The sequence below is a fragment of the Pygocentrus nattereri genome, chromosome 26, assembly GCF_015220715.1.
Source record: "Pygocentrus nattereri isolate fPygNat1 chromosome 26, fPygNat1.pri, whole genome shotgun sequence".
NCBI classification, from domain to species: Eukaryota; Metazoa; Chordata; class Actinopteri; order Characiformes; family Serrasalmidae; genus Pygocentrus; species Pygocentrus nattereri.
Window position 1 is genome coordinate 12095391 of NC_051236.1, and position 16465 is coordinate 12111855.

General features: G+C 38.2%; 1 protein-coding gene across 1 annotated transcript; it reads right to left on the reverse strand.

Moving 5' to 3' along the window:
* Positions 1–1231: 1231 nt before the first annotated feature.
* Positions 1232–14989, reverse strand: rbm19 (RNA binding motif protein 19). The gene is made up of 25 exons (XM_017697780.1): positions 14852–14989; positions 13603–13785; positions 13365–13487; positions 12547–12585; positions 11949–12195; positions 11501–11727; positions 11361–11420; positions 9995–10073; positions 9846–9917; positions 9489–9692; positions 8775–8905; positions 8519–8643; positions 8248–8344; positions 8043–8153; positions 7600–7800; positions 6746–6818; positions 6457–6623; positions 6190–6250; positions 5982–6061; positions 5842–5897; positions 5607–5726; positions 3447–3549; positions 3210–3330; positions 2980–3095; positions 1232–1864 (listed from the first exon to the last, which is right to left on the reverse strand). Exons 1-24 carry the CDS (start codon positions 14885–14887, stop codon positions 3019–3021), a joined length of 2793 nt encoding a protein of 930 aa, XP_017553269.1. The 5' UTR covers positions 14888–14989; the 3' UTR covers positions 1232–1864; positions 2980–3018.
* Between the last annotated feature and the right edge of the window lie 1476 nt (positions 14990–16465).

The following is a 16465-nucleotide window of genomic DNA, read 5'->3' on the forward strand; positions in this document are numbered from 1 at the left end:
AATATGTAAAAACTACAACAACCAAATATGCACTGAATACTTGAACTACTCAAAAATAACTTTAAATAAAAATAAATGTAAATGTTTTTATACAAAACAATAGGCTACATTAGCTACAGATAACTGTTAAACTCCTTTAAATGCCCCCAGGTGGTAGGTTTTTTTAAAAACTGCCTATTTGCTTGGACTAGATGGCAGACATCTCTTTTTGTGCAACTGCTGGCCCAGAGATTGTTATTGGAGAAGTGGGGTTAAAACACATTATGTTGCAGTGCCTGCTGGGGACTGTAGTGCAGCTCAGGGTGAAACAGGCTGATGAGAGAGAATAAAAATTATTTCATGGACTGAACAGGGTTGAGCCACAGGCCCAACTTGTGTCTGCCACATGGGCTCTAGTCAGAGTGTTAACAGCAACACACATATCATATACACTATCTTTTAAGATAGATTTACTAGTACTACTACTGGTTTTACAGCATTAAATAGATTAGCACCATCATACATCATGGACTACCTGTACTCTGTGATCACGGAGACCCGTCCTACGATCCAAACCTGCTTAACAAAAAAGGAACAAAAAGCAGCTTTTTAAGCTCCCAAAAATTCGAGGGCTGGAGGTTAGGGAACCAGACCTGTGACCTGATTCAATCCCCTCGGCTGACAGTCTATGACTGAAGTGCCCTTGAGCAAGGCACCTAACCCCCAATTGCTCCCCGGGCACCATGGATAGGGCTGCCCACTGCTCCGGGCAAGTGTGCTCACTGTCCCCTAGAGTGTGTGTTCACTAGTGTGCATATATGTGGGTGTTTCACTGCACAGATGGGTTAAATGCAGAGGTCTAATTTCACAGTGTGCAAACACAGTGACAAATGGTTGTAAATTCTAAAAAAAAACTCAAAGGGAGCAATCTATGAATTGAGATTAGACACGCAACAAGGTACAACATTAGTACACTTTCTTAAAAAAGTAGCTATACACATAACCTTTTTTAAAATGCCTTGTTTTTACTTTTTAATCACTATAATTGCCATTATTTTATCCCTCTGTGAAGGAGTTTAAGCTGCATTATATCTATATAATAATAATAATAATAATGTATTCTAGCAAAGTAACATTGTTATTTCCTGCTATCAATGGACTTCTGAAGTGTAAGCAGTGATAGAAGTGGTGTAAAGCAAGAGGGACAGTGTTAATGAATATACAATGTAAATGATTACACAGGCAAGTGCAATCGGATTATTTTCTATGTATTCCGCTATTTTGCATTTTACACTAAAAATTCTATGCCAGCATTCATGTAAAATGACTTTCAAATATTTTATGAAAAACATTTCCATAATCTGCTGTTTGTTCTGTACAGCCCTTTCCTCCTCATATTAAAGGAGTTCATAGTTCTAGTCTTGGTTGCTTAAAACTAAAGATCAAAGGTTGAAGTGCACAGTACACAAATTACACATTTTTTTTTATAGACAAAAAACATTTCTTTTCCAATAAATACAGAATGCTCTAATGCAGTAATTACTTGCATAAACTGAAAAAAAGTCTGTAATACATAAACATGACTTAGAAACTCAGATATACTGTATGTACAAATGTTCCAAATCAACTTTTACAACATTTAATGGAGAATCTGATAGTTTTGGGATACAGTCAAACCCTACAAAGTCCACACAGAGTACAAATCTGTGAGTCATTTTTAAAACATAAGAACAGTTCATGGTTTCCATTCTGTGTCCAAATGAGTCCTGTGTACATGTGCTCTATGGTTCTGAGTCGAAGCTTAAACCAATGTAAACAACTTCTTAACTCATGCTGCTGTTCCTTTCTTGCCAATATCAGGATCAAGGTTTCTTCTGGAGCTGGTCTGTAAGGAAAAATATGTATATAGCATGAGAACAAAGTCAGCTCCGATAAATGACCATAAAAAAAACTCACATCAGGTATCTGAGCCAAAAAGGAAAGAACGGGTGAGAGGGCTAATTAATAGGGTGTAACGGTATGTGTATTCATCCCAAACTGTCACAGTACACGCGTTACATTTTGATGAATGCAGTCCTACAGAGAATATGTGGCATGTATAAAGATTGGTGAACAGAATCAAATTTCACAAGTAGTTCCACCCGGAAATTTTAAGCTGTAAGCCGTTAGTAAGTTAGCAGCAGTGGTCCGCACAACAGCCTTCATCTGCAGCTAGCTCCAAATGATTCGGTCTATCAAAGCTTCATAACTGCAGCAGCTTCTGATCCCCAACCAGCTGTGAGGCTGAGTTTGAGTGTTTAAACAGTGAGCAAGAGCTGAGTAAGGCAGCTATCAAAGTAAATAAAGAAAGGATTTAAAAAATAAAAAATACTCAAGTGGAAATTTAAAGAATGAAACAAGACTGTTTTCTATCCATAGCCTGCAGTATTATTGCACCTGTGAAGATTCAGCATGATGCTTTACAAATTGTTTTTTTCTGCTCCTAACTACAAAATCACAACTAAAGTTGAACTATCACTGTATACATTAGTGACTTTCCCCATCAAGTGCAAACAACCCACTCTACTGGCTGAACCAACTACCTCAGGAGGGACCATACGACACTAATTTGAAGAAACTACTACTGTCTGTTCAAAATAAATGAACAGAAAAACTTGCCTTGGACATTTAGGGAGTTTTTGCTGCTTTTCCCTCCATTGTTCCTGACTCTGTGATTTCCACACCACAGTGTGAACTGAACCATGACTTGTGTACCATTACACCCCCAGTTAGAGCACAGCTCGATGACGATATGAGGATATTAAATAATTCACATGCAAGAAAAACATGAAACATCACTGTTCTGTAGAACCACTAGCCATTTGCCAAAGCACCCAGCTATGAAGACATATACAACATTAGCATAGTAGCACCTGGCCAAATTATTTTCTGAGCAAAACCATTGTGGGTATAAAAAAATTCTAGTAATAAAGAAACAGGTGGTTTCACTGCAATATTTACTCTGTTCTTGTTGCCACATGGATGATTAGCTGCTGTTCATTAATCTCCCTCCTTGACCTCCATCTGCTCCAGGATCTCCTCCAAATCCTTGGCCTGTTTCCGTTTCTTAGGTGCATCTGGGGAGAGAAAACATCATGTAATGAATAACTTAGAAAGAGACAGATTTTCAGATTTAAAGATCAAAAAGTCTGACCAGTGATTAAATAAATATGCCAGTCAAAAGGTCTTACCATGGAAGTGCTGAGCCGTTTTCCTCCTCAGGTCTTCCACACTCTCCTCTGTCTCAGCCCATTCCAGCACCAGCCTTCTGCCGTACAGGTGAGTGCTGTGGCACAGTGCCATGAAGGCTTTCTGAAAAACCAGACAAAGCCTTAGCTGTTTTATAACAGATGCTTTAGATTCAGTACCAACAGTGTGATTATTAGTAAAGCTAAAGAAGAGAGCAGAGTAATAATGGAATGAATAACCTTTGCATCCTGCTTTGTGATAAAGTCCACAAAGGCAAAGCCACGGTGAGCTCCACCAACTCCTTTCTTTGGTAGGCGAACAGTCTTCAACTCCCCAAAAGTACTGAGGAAGAGACAGAAATAAGTAATGCCAGTTAACAAATTGACTAATGATCACTCTGGGGCTGGATCCACTTACTGCTGAATTAATGATTATTATCTAGTATCAGCCGTGCTATAGAAAGGTAGAATTCACCATTTTTTTTCTCAAAGCTGCAGAGACTGTGTAATAGCCTATTCTGCTAAAAACTTAGTGACTCACAGAGAAGCTCTGTCATAGCATGTACAATGTGCACGTTTTCAAAGTTGAGTCCGCTTTTTTTTGTGTAAAACTCTGATTCTGAAAGTTTTTATCTGCCCTCTCCGGCAAATAGAAACCATCCTCTATATACTGCAGAGATGGGGACTAAAAACAGCGACTCTGACTCATTTAAAAAATTTGCGCTTAAACAACTTGTGACTAGACTCAGATTCGAGACTTAAGACTTCTGAAATTTTTGTCAGAGGAAAAACAAAAAGTCATGCATACTGGTGGGGTTTATGAGCATTGTATTACGGTCTAATGTAATAAGCAACAGGCACAATGCAGTCCAAGACACATTTTGAAAAAAAAGGAAAGTGCCTAACTGTGGGTTTTATTCCAGAGCAGCAGAAAAGTTAAACTTGTTATAGTTATGGGAAAAGCTTGCCCAAGTCATCGCAACCACAGCCTGAGGCAGAAATTGGGAAAGGTAAACAGACATTACTGTAATTCTAGTCTTCTCGCAGCAGCTTCAGGATTAATATAACTTCAGATAATAAGGCTATAAGGCTGCCAATAAAGAAAACCCTTCAGTCTGAAAAACAGAAAAAAAAAACACTACATGCAATTTAAAGGAAAGAGGTGAAACTAGCAATAACTAATTTGGCTTTTAGATGTCAGTTAAGTGAGCTGTAGTAATACTAGTAAGTTACAGTTTCCTTCAAAACTTTGTAAAAGCTAGAAAAGCATACCTACAAACTACAGGCTAACTTAACTGTTACAAGGTGTTTGGTCCCTTTGCTTTAGAGATGCAGTGTGTAAGTGGGATTTATTAGCAGAAATGGAATATAATATATAAAACCATGTTTTTATTAGTGTACAATCACCTATAGCTATGAATCGTTGTGTTTTCGTTAGCTTAAAATGAGCCCTTCATATCCACAAAAGGTCCTCTACCAACAAGGCTGCCATGTTGCGCTACCATGTTCCACAGTAGCCGAGAAAGGACAAACCACTCACTGCCTCTAGACAGTGCCTTTCACATTTTTACACAGCTTGAATTTGGTGGTGCTATAGTACCGGCTGTAAGACACACAAAGTAGAATCAAACGTTGCTATTGGTGCACTGTTTTGCGTTATGAGAAGTTTGAGACCCATATTTTGACAAATGGAGGATAATACTTATTATTTAGCACGAGAAAAAGCAAAAGAGGGTGAATCGGCGTCAAAGAATAGAAAACCTGACATTCATGTTTTGTTCTACCACATGGTTGGAAAGGCAGGGGTGAGGGAGAGGTATTCAGTTGGTTGCAATTTGCAACCTCACCACTAGATGCCACTAAATCTTAAACACTGCGCCTTTAAGTGCAGTATTAATAGTAATACTGGGAGTAATGCTTCAGTTCGGTCCTTAACACTGAATGTTTTTCCGTAATAAAAGGCACATTATTTAAAGCCACATCAAACCTGACAGGTGCAGCAAGACAAATTCTCTACTAAACACTCAAGACTCGATTCAGACTTCCACCCAGATCACTCGAACTTGGGTAAAGCAACTTGTGAACATCACCAGTGCAGTCAATGTCATTGTAAAACACTCATGGCTCATTTCCTGATTTATCCATTTTTCAAAACTGCTCATCATTCCAGCTCTAAATCATTCATTTAATATTTTTAAATAAGCAAATACTTTCATATGAAAACAGAATATGGCCTCATTAGTGTCAGAAATCCAAAAAGAATATACAATGTATTCAATATTATGTCATTTGCTATTGTATTGGGCATAGTTCATATTCACACACCATATTACATTTTCAGTTTATGCCAACAACGTGCAGCATCTCACTCTATATTAAAGCTATGATACAAAATCTCACCAGAAAAGCTCCCTCAGCTCCTTTACTGTAGCCTGGAAGGGGACATTTCGCACCAGGATCTTTGATGTCGTCTGTTTCTTAGCTTTCTGCTTCTTCCTGCTAGTGGTTGCCACACCAGACCTGAGAAAGGTAGACAAACAGACAGAACAGTTAGCATTTACTATAAGATGTGTGATTAACACTGAACAAGACCTAAGTTTAATTCCCAGGTAACAGAATATTGTACATTTCTTACTTTAATCCTCTTTCTGAGATTTTCAACTCAAGCTGATGCTCATCAACCATACAATGCTGCAGAGAAAGAAGTAGACATTTCAGAAAGGCACCAAACTTGGAATACATAAAAAGGAAAGTTATGAAACTATATACACTTGCCTGTAGCTGTCGCATGGCTTTCTGAGCCGCTTCAGGCTTCTTGTACTGTACAAAGCCATAGCCCATAGATAACAGTTTGCCTGGTAAAAGAGATTTTATAGTGATTAGTGTTCCAGCTTTCTAGCATCCCAACAGCCATGCAAATAAACAGGGTATGAACAGCATTTAGATTCTCTGTCAACATCAGTTACACTGGTCATGGACTCACCTGCTTTATCTCTCTTCTTGGATATAGTGCAAATTTTCACAACTCCACATTTGGAGAACGTCTGTAAACAAGACATACACAAAGTGAATAGGTAAAACAGAGGAAGGCATGACTGTGACCCAACCACTACACTAATTATGGTACATCATTATCCATTCCTTGTTCCTCCATCTTGAGCTCCACTAAACCTTGAGATACTTGACCCTCAACCATATCTGCTCCTCTGAACTCGACCCCTTCACCCTTTCCTATGAACTGTGACCCCACCTCCTGCAGTGTCTCCTCCGTGGTACTGAAGTTGAGGTTTTTAATGAACAGTGTTGAGCCAGGCAGGCTCTCTTCTTCATCCTCCTCCTCTTTTTCTTCTTCTTCCTCCTCCTGTTTCTGTTTGTCTGTTTGCTCACCTACACCAGCTTTACTCACAGCCTCAGGTTCTACAAAAAGAAGAGCAAGACAAGGAGACTGAGAAAGATGAGCAATGGGGAATGAACAGGAAATAGAGGGGGAAAAAAACAGTACACAAAAAGCCAGCATCCTAGATGTACTGTCATTTCACCTGGTTTACGTGCTTTAGGTGTTGAGAAGACCGCCACTGGAGCCCACTCTAAATACAACGGAACATGCTGAAACTGAGACGAAATTAAGAAATGGAAGGTTATGAAAAATCATAATATTGTATTTCATTAAAAGAGATCAAATGTAATAATTAATATAGAGTAATTTATTTATGAAAAGTGCAGCTGCCAATAAAATAGTTACAGTACACACAATGCACTAAATAATACATAACATTAACACTGCTTGCAGGACCGTGTTCATAAGGCAGCACAATGCCTTAAACCTACATAAGCATTTTGTCATCGTTACTAATATAGAGAGCATAATTACTAGCTAGGTTTATTCCAATAGCAGTCATCTGTCATGGCTTTCGTCAAGCCATCATAACACCTGTCAGGTGACACTGATTTTTGAAGACATTTTTTGGGTGAAATGACATGAAATGGCAAATGAAATGTGACAATGCCGATAATGTAACCAGTTAAATATTATTAAAATGAAAACTAAGGGCCATAAAATGAGCTCACTCATATCATATCAGTCATATCAGCATGATGTCACTGTGACATTCACTATAATGTCTGTCGTTCCACCCCAAAAAGTGTCACTGCATAACCCAAAAATCACCCGCCTTAGATATTATGTGAACTTAACATCAAAGTTGAAAAATGTAACCTTTGTATCAAATCATGCCTACTGCAATAGGTTTATCAGTGTTTCTGTACGCCTGTGTCATGAATGGCTTATGTTGGTGTCATGTAGCTTTATGAACACTATCCTACAGCAAAGTGCTACCATAAAACCTCTGGTATACACAGACATACACAGACAGATTTATGGTCATATATGCACCTTAGTGTATGCAAGTCTGGTGAAAGCACGTTTGGCTTCAGTGGGCTCCAGGAACTCCACTATGGCAGTGAGTCCAGCAGGGGGAAGCAGTACTCTCCCCAGAGAGCCATGAGGGGAAAACAGAGCCTCTAAGTCCTCCACCTGGACTCCTGATGGCAAGTTCTTCACCAGCATGACAGAGTTACTGTGCTGACCAGCAGCCTAGATGCATACATTCACAGAATTGGTGGAAGAATGCAAATAGTTCAGGTGCATGTGAAATCAATGACAAAGCTCATGTCATACATTCCACAAGAAAAACACAAAAGCTCAGATCAAGCAAAAGGCTAACCTAACTCTGCTTGATACATACATCCTAGATCATACATACAAGCTGTCTGCTGAACTAAAATGCATACAACACTAAAACTGAACAGAACACGGCATTAGAGCCAATGCTGTACCTGACTGAATGAATCCAGAGATATGCCATTGTCTAGCAGGAACTGTCTGGTTTCCTGGACAATCTGAGTCTCCCCAAGGGCCATCCTCACAGCCAGGCTGCCCTGTGACTCCTAGAAACACCAAACACAGTCACATACATATGCTTCACTTATCTGGCCAAGTCAGCCATCACAAATCTGAAAGTCAGTCAAACTGAAAACTCACATGATCAAGGACTTGGCTTTTGGTTGTGTTGTATTTCTCAGCAATGGCATCAGCTACTGCACTTGTGCCAAGAAACAATGTGTTCCAATTATGAGAGCTGCAGGAAAAAGAAATTATTAAAAACAAATCACTGCACCTGGGTTTTATTATTGGCCAGATAATCTGCAGCACAGAGGAGCATTCATATTAATTCCACTATAGTTTATAGAAGTAGCCAGGATATTTTGCCATAAGTCACACTGGCATAAAAATTTTTTTTTTGAAAGCCAACCTGCTGCTGGCTGCCTTGTCTTTGGCATCCTTCTGCCTCTTATAGGAAGAGCTGCCTGGAGCATTGGGCCCTTGTTCTGGATTCTCCTTTTTTATTCTTGATGGTATGACATGCAATATCCGGCCCTATAGGACACAACAGCAAACCAACAATGAGGAGAACTACTACTACTACTACTACTACTACTACTACTACTACTACTACTACTACTACTACTACTACAAGCAGTAATAAGGGAAAACAACCATCAATGTACCTGGAATATATGGCCATCCAGCTGTGCTAAGGCAGTCACTGCGTTTTCAGGAATCATGAAGGTGACAAAGGCAAAGCCTTTGGGTTTCTTAGTCAAAGAGTCAATAGGAAAATGGAGCTCAGAGAGAGGACCTACAGGAGAGCAAACACAGAAAGCATTCTTAATTTAAGCAGTACATCGCAAGATTTTGCAATTACACATTTGCAGACATTTCAAGAAAAAAATACAATCACTTTGTTTACACTTCGCATTAACATGTGTTTTCAGGATTCTGATCACATTTGGCTTTCAGAAGGAAAGAATGTGTCTGTTTTGCAAAAGAGCAAAAAGATTGTCAAAAAAGTAATCTACAATCTTGTGCATTTAAAGGTGTTTTTCTTTGCTTTGTTTATTTATTAATTTTTTACTTTTTAAGATAAACAAAAATTCTGTGCTTGTTTTTTAACACGTTCACAGGAAAGTTAAAGGAAAAAGACCTTAAGAGAAAAGTAGTCTGGCCGTAAAATACTAAAATAAATCACAATGTATCACAAATCACAAATATTTGGATGCATGATATTGTTTTTCACAAAAAGAACCTGGTTAGTCTTTAATATTTAAAGGAATTGCATAACCCCCAAAGAAACACACTCATCTGTATTGAAAAACAATTTGAAAAACTAGTTGTACCCCAAATTTTTGACAGTGTAAATGCACATGAGCGATCATTCTCACCATGTTTAGTGAAAAGCTCTTTCAGTTCCTCTTCAGTGCACGTGTAAGGCAAGTTTCGCACAAAGAGCCGCCCTGACTCGGCCACGTCCTCTTCTTCTTCATCTTCCTTCAGATCAGAGACAAATTTTTTCTCCTGCAAAGTTTCTTTTTTTCCTCTTTTGTCTTTGAAGTTTGTGACACGAAAAACTTCAATATAGCGCCCCCCTAAGAATGTTCATTAACAAAAAACAAAAAAAAAATGCTTCAGCATCTGACTTTCTCAAAACAAAGCCTTATTCTGTGTCGCATCCTTTTATATCCTTTGTGTACGTAGGGTAAAAGGAAAAAAAAAACAACAACAAAAAAATAATGATTTACCCATATAGTCTCTGTTGAGTCGAAGAGCTCGCTCCACTTCTGCTTCTGATTGCAGGTCCACATACACATAACCTGAGGACAAATAATGACCAATTAATCATATTACTGAAGGGTCACTTTTTGACCGCTTTGGCATTAAAGATCCTTACCAGAGCTGCGGCCATCTTCATTCTTTGTAAAGCGAATGGCAACAGGCTTCAGAGGCATCATAAACTCTCGCACTTGTTGCTGTGGAAATAAAGACATATTTACTGACAAATACACTCGGCATGGATCCATTTAAAACCTATGTTAAAACTCATATCATTTGGGCTCTCCTGGTCCTTGTTTCACTGATTTTTTTTTTTTCATAGTGAAAATAAGTCAAAACATCCTCTACAGAGAACACACTGAGTGTGTTTACATGCATTCAATAATCCAATCATAATCATTTCTGCAGTTATCCGATTATGCAAATGGTCATGTAAACAGCATATTCTGATTTAGAAATATGATTAAGAAATCCAATAAAGAGAGCTGGCTATTAGCTAAGTAATCAGATTTCTCAGTGCATGTAAACTTCATGTTGCATGTTACTCTGATTTCTTTCAGATTTCACACCTGTGAAAACAGGTGGTACCGTAAATAAGCGAGCAGCATCGCCATACAAGACACTTTCAGAGCAATGCTAAAACCCAATACATGCTTGACGAAATGAAGGATTTAGTTATTCTTTATCTTGTAGATGATGTATAATCTTAGTTTCAGCTAAAGTAGTGAGATTTTTTTTTTTAAAAAGCCACAGGATGAAGTTTGAGTTCTTACATTATGTTTATGTCTTATTCTGTGAGTTTATTGGTTGGTTGCAAAGCAGAGATCTGATTACTGCCCGACTCATGCAGACATGGATTTCCACATTATCTGACCACTCAAGTGCATGTAAATGTGTTGATTGGATTAGCGACAAAATTTGATTTTCTGCAGTTATCTGATTATTAAGTGCACTCACTATTGCACATTTTAATACATAATTACTGTTTATTCACTGTTAATACTATTTATTTACTGTTTATTCGCATGATCAGATAACTGCATACATACGATTATGACCAGGTTATTGAGTTCCAAAATTTGTAAACGACTGCAGTTTAGTTCAAAGGTTTTAAGGAGTGTTTCAGCCCAGACTGCCTCTTAAATTCAGGACAATGCAAGGTAACCAGTCAGAACAGAGGCCATTTACATATGCCACTGTTAAAGGCAGAGTAGCAAAAACAAAAAGTCTTGTAAATTCTACGAAACAGAGGTTGGATAATATCCATTTAAAATAAATGTGTTTGGTACATGTCATTACTCCATATTTATTATTTATTTTTAACATCACAGATCAGAAAATGACAGATGCCATTTACACTGAACATTTCATGAGAAGAAAATAGAAATCACTCAAAATAACTAAGAAGAAAATTTATGACAGTGATGAAACGAATGGTTATAACCTACTGAAGAAACCTTCAAACAGCTGGAATAATAAACTACCTCTTTAACGTTGAACGGAGCTCCACGTAGCTTAATAGTGAAATCTGTAGTGGGTTCAATCTGTGAGGAAAAATAAAATAAAATAACTAAGATTCAGCTAACAGGCAATAAGACAACAATTGTAGACTAATGTAACCAACCTTATTCTGGAATTTTGTGACTTTCTGGGTTTTGTACTTGTCACCACTCTCATATGCACTGTCAGTCTGCTTGGCTGGACGTTTCTCTTCCTGTTCCTCCTCTTCCTCCTCATCATGATCCTCATCATCGTCCTCTTTCTCATCCACCATGTCTGATTTCTTCACCATTTTGGAGCGAAGATAATCCATATCAGACAGGCCTTCCTTCAGTGCCTCCCTGGTAGTATCTGCAACAGACAGAATACATCTGTTTTCAAGCACGAGACTTTATATTTGTTCTCACATTAATAAGGCACCACAGTGTACTTTTTCACTTATTAAATAATGCACGGAACCATACTGATCTATTTATGAAGAAAAAACTCGCATTTTCTTTCATAAAAATATAAATCAAGTGTCCCATTTAGGTCAAAAGCACACTCATAGAATGTGAAAAACAAAGGCACACCCTGATTATCATCTTCCTCCTCAGAAGCATCCTCATCATTCTCATTGTCGCTCATCTCCTCCGACTCATCAGAGTCAAAGTTTAAGTAGTCGTCACCGACACTGTTCTTCTCTTTCTTCTTTTCTTGCTTTTTGTTCTTCTCTGTTGCAGCAGACGCAGCTTCTACAGAGTCATTAGCCCACGTTGGCACCTGTGTGCGTTTTTTGTGCACAGCCAGAAACTCCTGGAAGCCTGGATCTTCTTCCAGCTGAGGAATGTGGAAAAGACAACTTCTTACAGAACGTAATCTTTCAACACGACAACATTTAGAAACTGTACTGATCTGCTGCACATGCTATGCAGGGTATCTTGGACAATACACTTTAAATCATTTACAGTACATCTGTAACAGCCTGTAATTTTCAAAATATATTCCTGACACTCAAAAAATATTTTTCTAAATACATCTGTTCTCTCTCTTCGACAGCTAAAGCATTGAGCTATATATTTAATCATTTAACAGTAAACAGTACATGAAAATGGTAATAGTTACAGCATTAGCAACTTTGATGCAGTGAGCAATAACGGTGGACAACGGTGAAACAAATAGCAAACTTACTTCTCCAAGAAGGGTAACTGGCTTTTTTGACTTCTTTCCCTTTGAATAAAGAGAAAAGGGAATGCGTCATCAAAATAACTCGCTTACACTCCACATTGCATCATGTTTTTAATTCTTATATGAGCTTCAGCACTTTTCCAAAGTAGTAATAGAAGGTACTTTCAAAATTCAATCTGGTATTTTTAGAGAATATCACCTTATCACAGCATCAGATGATACTGAATTTAGCATTAACATGGTTCACGTACCCACCCTGCTATTCTATGCTAGAAGAATATCTTATAAACCTGATACAGTTTTAACTGGACTGTTTTGTTGGATTTTGCAAAATTAATTTACACCAACTCTAAAATTACTCTCAAAATTACACCAAAAAAAAACTTACCACTTCTTTCATTTTTATGGATTTTAAACAACTCTTTCAAAACGAGCGGAAGCATCAGGCAAATGAAACACTGTTAGATAATTAACTGTCAGGTCCCAGATATTTTAACTGCAGGTAATAAGTGGAAAAAAAATTACGTGCCAAGAAACAAAAAGAATGACAACAGGAACACTATTAACAGGGATTATATAAGAGCTGGGCACTATGACAATATATACTGTTACTGTGATAAATTACATCATAATATATCACAATGTTTTTTGAGTATGTCTTGAATATCTTCAGCACTTAAAAACACCTCCCAACATGTTTGATTAAAAAAAGGCCATAATAAGTTCTGTTTAGTTGGACAGACCAGCAAAATGTTGAATACACTTAACTGAATTCATAGACTTCACTGTTTTAACTAATCAGTTCAACTTTCAAACCTCACCTTCTCATCTTTGTTCTCTCCTTTTTCCTGTTTCTGTTCACCCTTTGGTTTCTCAGCCTGGCGACTGTGCTTGCTCCAAGGTCTGCTTTTGTTGGGGTCTCCTAAATCTGTACAGAACTCCACCTGAAATTAAACAGAAAAAAGAATGACACATCAGATCTTAATAAAACCACCTGAAAATCAAAGAGTCAACATAAGATCAACCAACTGCACTACCGAGATGTCGTAAACTACTCACCGTCACTCTGGATGTGTCCACAAAGCTTTTGTTGAAATGTTTCAGTGCCTTTTCTGCATCTTCCTCGCACTTAAATCCCACAAAGCCAAATTTCCGGAACTTGCCGTCTTTGGTGAACTTCAGCCCGCAATCTGTCAGCGTCCCGAAGGCCGAGAACATTTTACGGAACCGCTCCTCCTTCATCTGGATCAAAACATAAGCATTGAATATGATTTTACCACATCCGGCTTGAAGGACATCTCATTTGGGGCAGTCATGGGCTGGAGGTTAGGGAACTGGCCCTGTGACCGGAAGGTTGGCGGTTCGATCCCCAGTGCCGACACCTAACCCCCAATTGCTCCCCGGGCACCATGGATAGGGCTGCCCACAGATCCGGGCAAGTGTGCTCACTGATGTTGCTTTATGATTGTATCCATTACTGACTTATTACACATGAAACATTGAATGTAAGTCACATAATGTCCCCTAGTTACCTACTACAATCTGACTACAAGTGTTTCAGTATTACTTTGTTGAGTTTAAGTAATCATTTTAAATGTTAGATTTATAACTGTGTCCGCTACGTGACATATTCAATATTTCATCCGTCACATGTCAATGATCTCCATCTCCAATCTTACTGGTTTCAGTGTTACTTTGTTGATTCTTATTACTAATGTTTAATGTGTTGACTCACCCATGCTATACCACTTATTTCATCTGTAGCATGTAAGTCATCTGCCTAGGCACCCAGTACAACCTTTAAATTGTTTCAATATTATTTTGCTTTAGTAATAATTTGAAATGGATTATTTTAGTGATAATTTCAAATGATTACCAAACAAAATAAAATATAAACCTAAACTAAGACATAAACCTTCACAGGTATGTAGGTTGAGCACTTTTTTGACGCTCTCGCCGGTGTTTTGATGTTAGGGGCCCTCACATTCAGGAAAACCGAGCGAAGGACTTTTCAAATACAGCAGGTTGTTGTTTTCCTCAGGAGTGGGAAAGTGTAGGAGTGATCGTTTTCGCAGGCTTTCTTCGTAAGAAATCGATAAGAGAAAGTCGAAAAGAGAGTAAACAAAACGAGCTGTCGTTCAATCAGCTGCTAACTTAACTTCGTATTTGAACCTTAAACTGGGTGCTTATGATAATCGAGGCTGTGTGACATGCTGGCCTCTCTGTACGCTCACACATGGGACCACCGCGCGAGACTGATGGCTGTAATCAGAGCAGCTCGTGCACACAACAAGAAGTAATCACTCACCCCATTCGGGAGATTTTTTACAATCAGCCGTGACATTTTTCGTCTGTCCACCAGTCTTTCTGAGCTGAATAATCCCCAAAATGACTTATCAACAAACAAGCATGGGTCCTCTCACTGAATCGCCATCTTTGCGATGACGTGCACGGCTGGAGAGTCCTGAACGCTCTTTACTGCCCCCTTCCGAGCAGCACGGGAACAGCTGGTGTGACACAGACACCTTTAGTATGAAAATGCGTGGATTCACAGCTAAAGGGGCATTTCCGACCAAATGTGTCATTTAATGCGTCGTTCTTCTTGCTATGCGATATTCCATATCACATATCGCAGCCTTCAGTCTCACCAGTTTAACAGAACTCACTATTTTGTATCTTATATATTTTTTAATGCAGCAAAACACAGGACACATCATCATTTGCATAAATATATATATATATATATATATATATATATATATATATATATATATATATTAAAACTCTTCAGTTGTTTCATCATCAACATAAATGGGTCTTTTAACCTGAGAATTTACACGTATGAATATAAAACATAGCCATTAAAAGTATAATATCTATCATATATACATGTATGTATTTAGCTCTTTGATTTTCCAAAATACCAAATAATACGCTTCCACAATAAACAACACTTCACATCAATATTATGAGTAACGAAGGCACTGAGGTTTGCCTTGTTTTTACATATTGTCAACGTCAAAAGAGGTGAATTTTGTCTCTGGATAGCTACTATTTCATTTTTGTGCTGTGTTTTTCTCGATCAGTGTTCTCTTACGTTCAGCTCCGAGTAGGCATTATGCACATATAATGCTGTGCAAAAGTCAGAGACCACCTTTCATTTCTTTAATGTCCAGTCAACATGGCCAAGTAGGGTTTTTTTTCAGTAAAGCAGAACATTTATATTTCACAGAAAGCTCAAAACTACATATGTCAATTTTTCAGCATTTACTGTGTCCACTTTTCATCTTCATTACACCTATTTTTTCAGACTTGCCTTCAAAATTCACTCTTGGTTGAATTTTCTTACAATCTAGGTAACCCCAAACACATTCACTGATGTTGAGGTCTGGACTCTAGGGTGGTCAGTTCATTTGGTCAGAGAGCACCAGCACCTTGTTTGATCAGCAATTCTTTTTTTAAATATATATATCCTTGCATCCTGCCTTCCGCCCGAAGACTGCTGGGATAGGCTCCAGCATCCCCCCGCGACCCTGACGGAGAAGCGGCTTAGATGATGGATGGATGGATGGATGGATGGATGGATGGATGGATGGATGGATGGATGGATGGATGGATGGATGGATGGATGGATGGATATTTCCTTTCCTCACTAACAGCTTTTTTTTTGACAGCTCCACATCTTTTCAAGCCCATAGCGGTGGAGGAAATTTCCTTACACAAGTGGATTGTCTTATATATAATCCTCTCAGAAATGTTTGCTGTGAAACAAATATCTTGTACTCAATATTGAATGTTACAAATGCCTTTTTGAACATATTATTAATGTTTTACTGGTGTTCTACTAATGTGTTGTCCAGTGGCATCCCACTGTCCTCATTCAAGTTGTATAATGTCTTAATAGAGATATATCTGCCTGCAT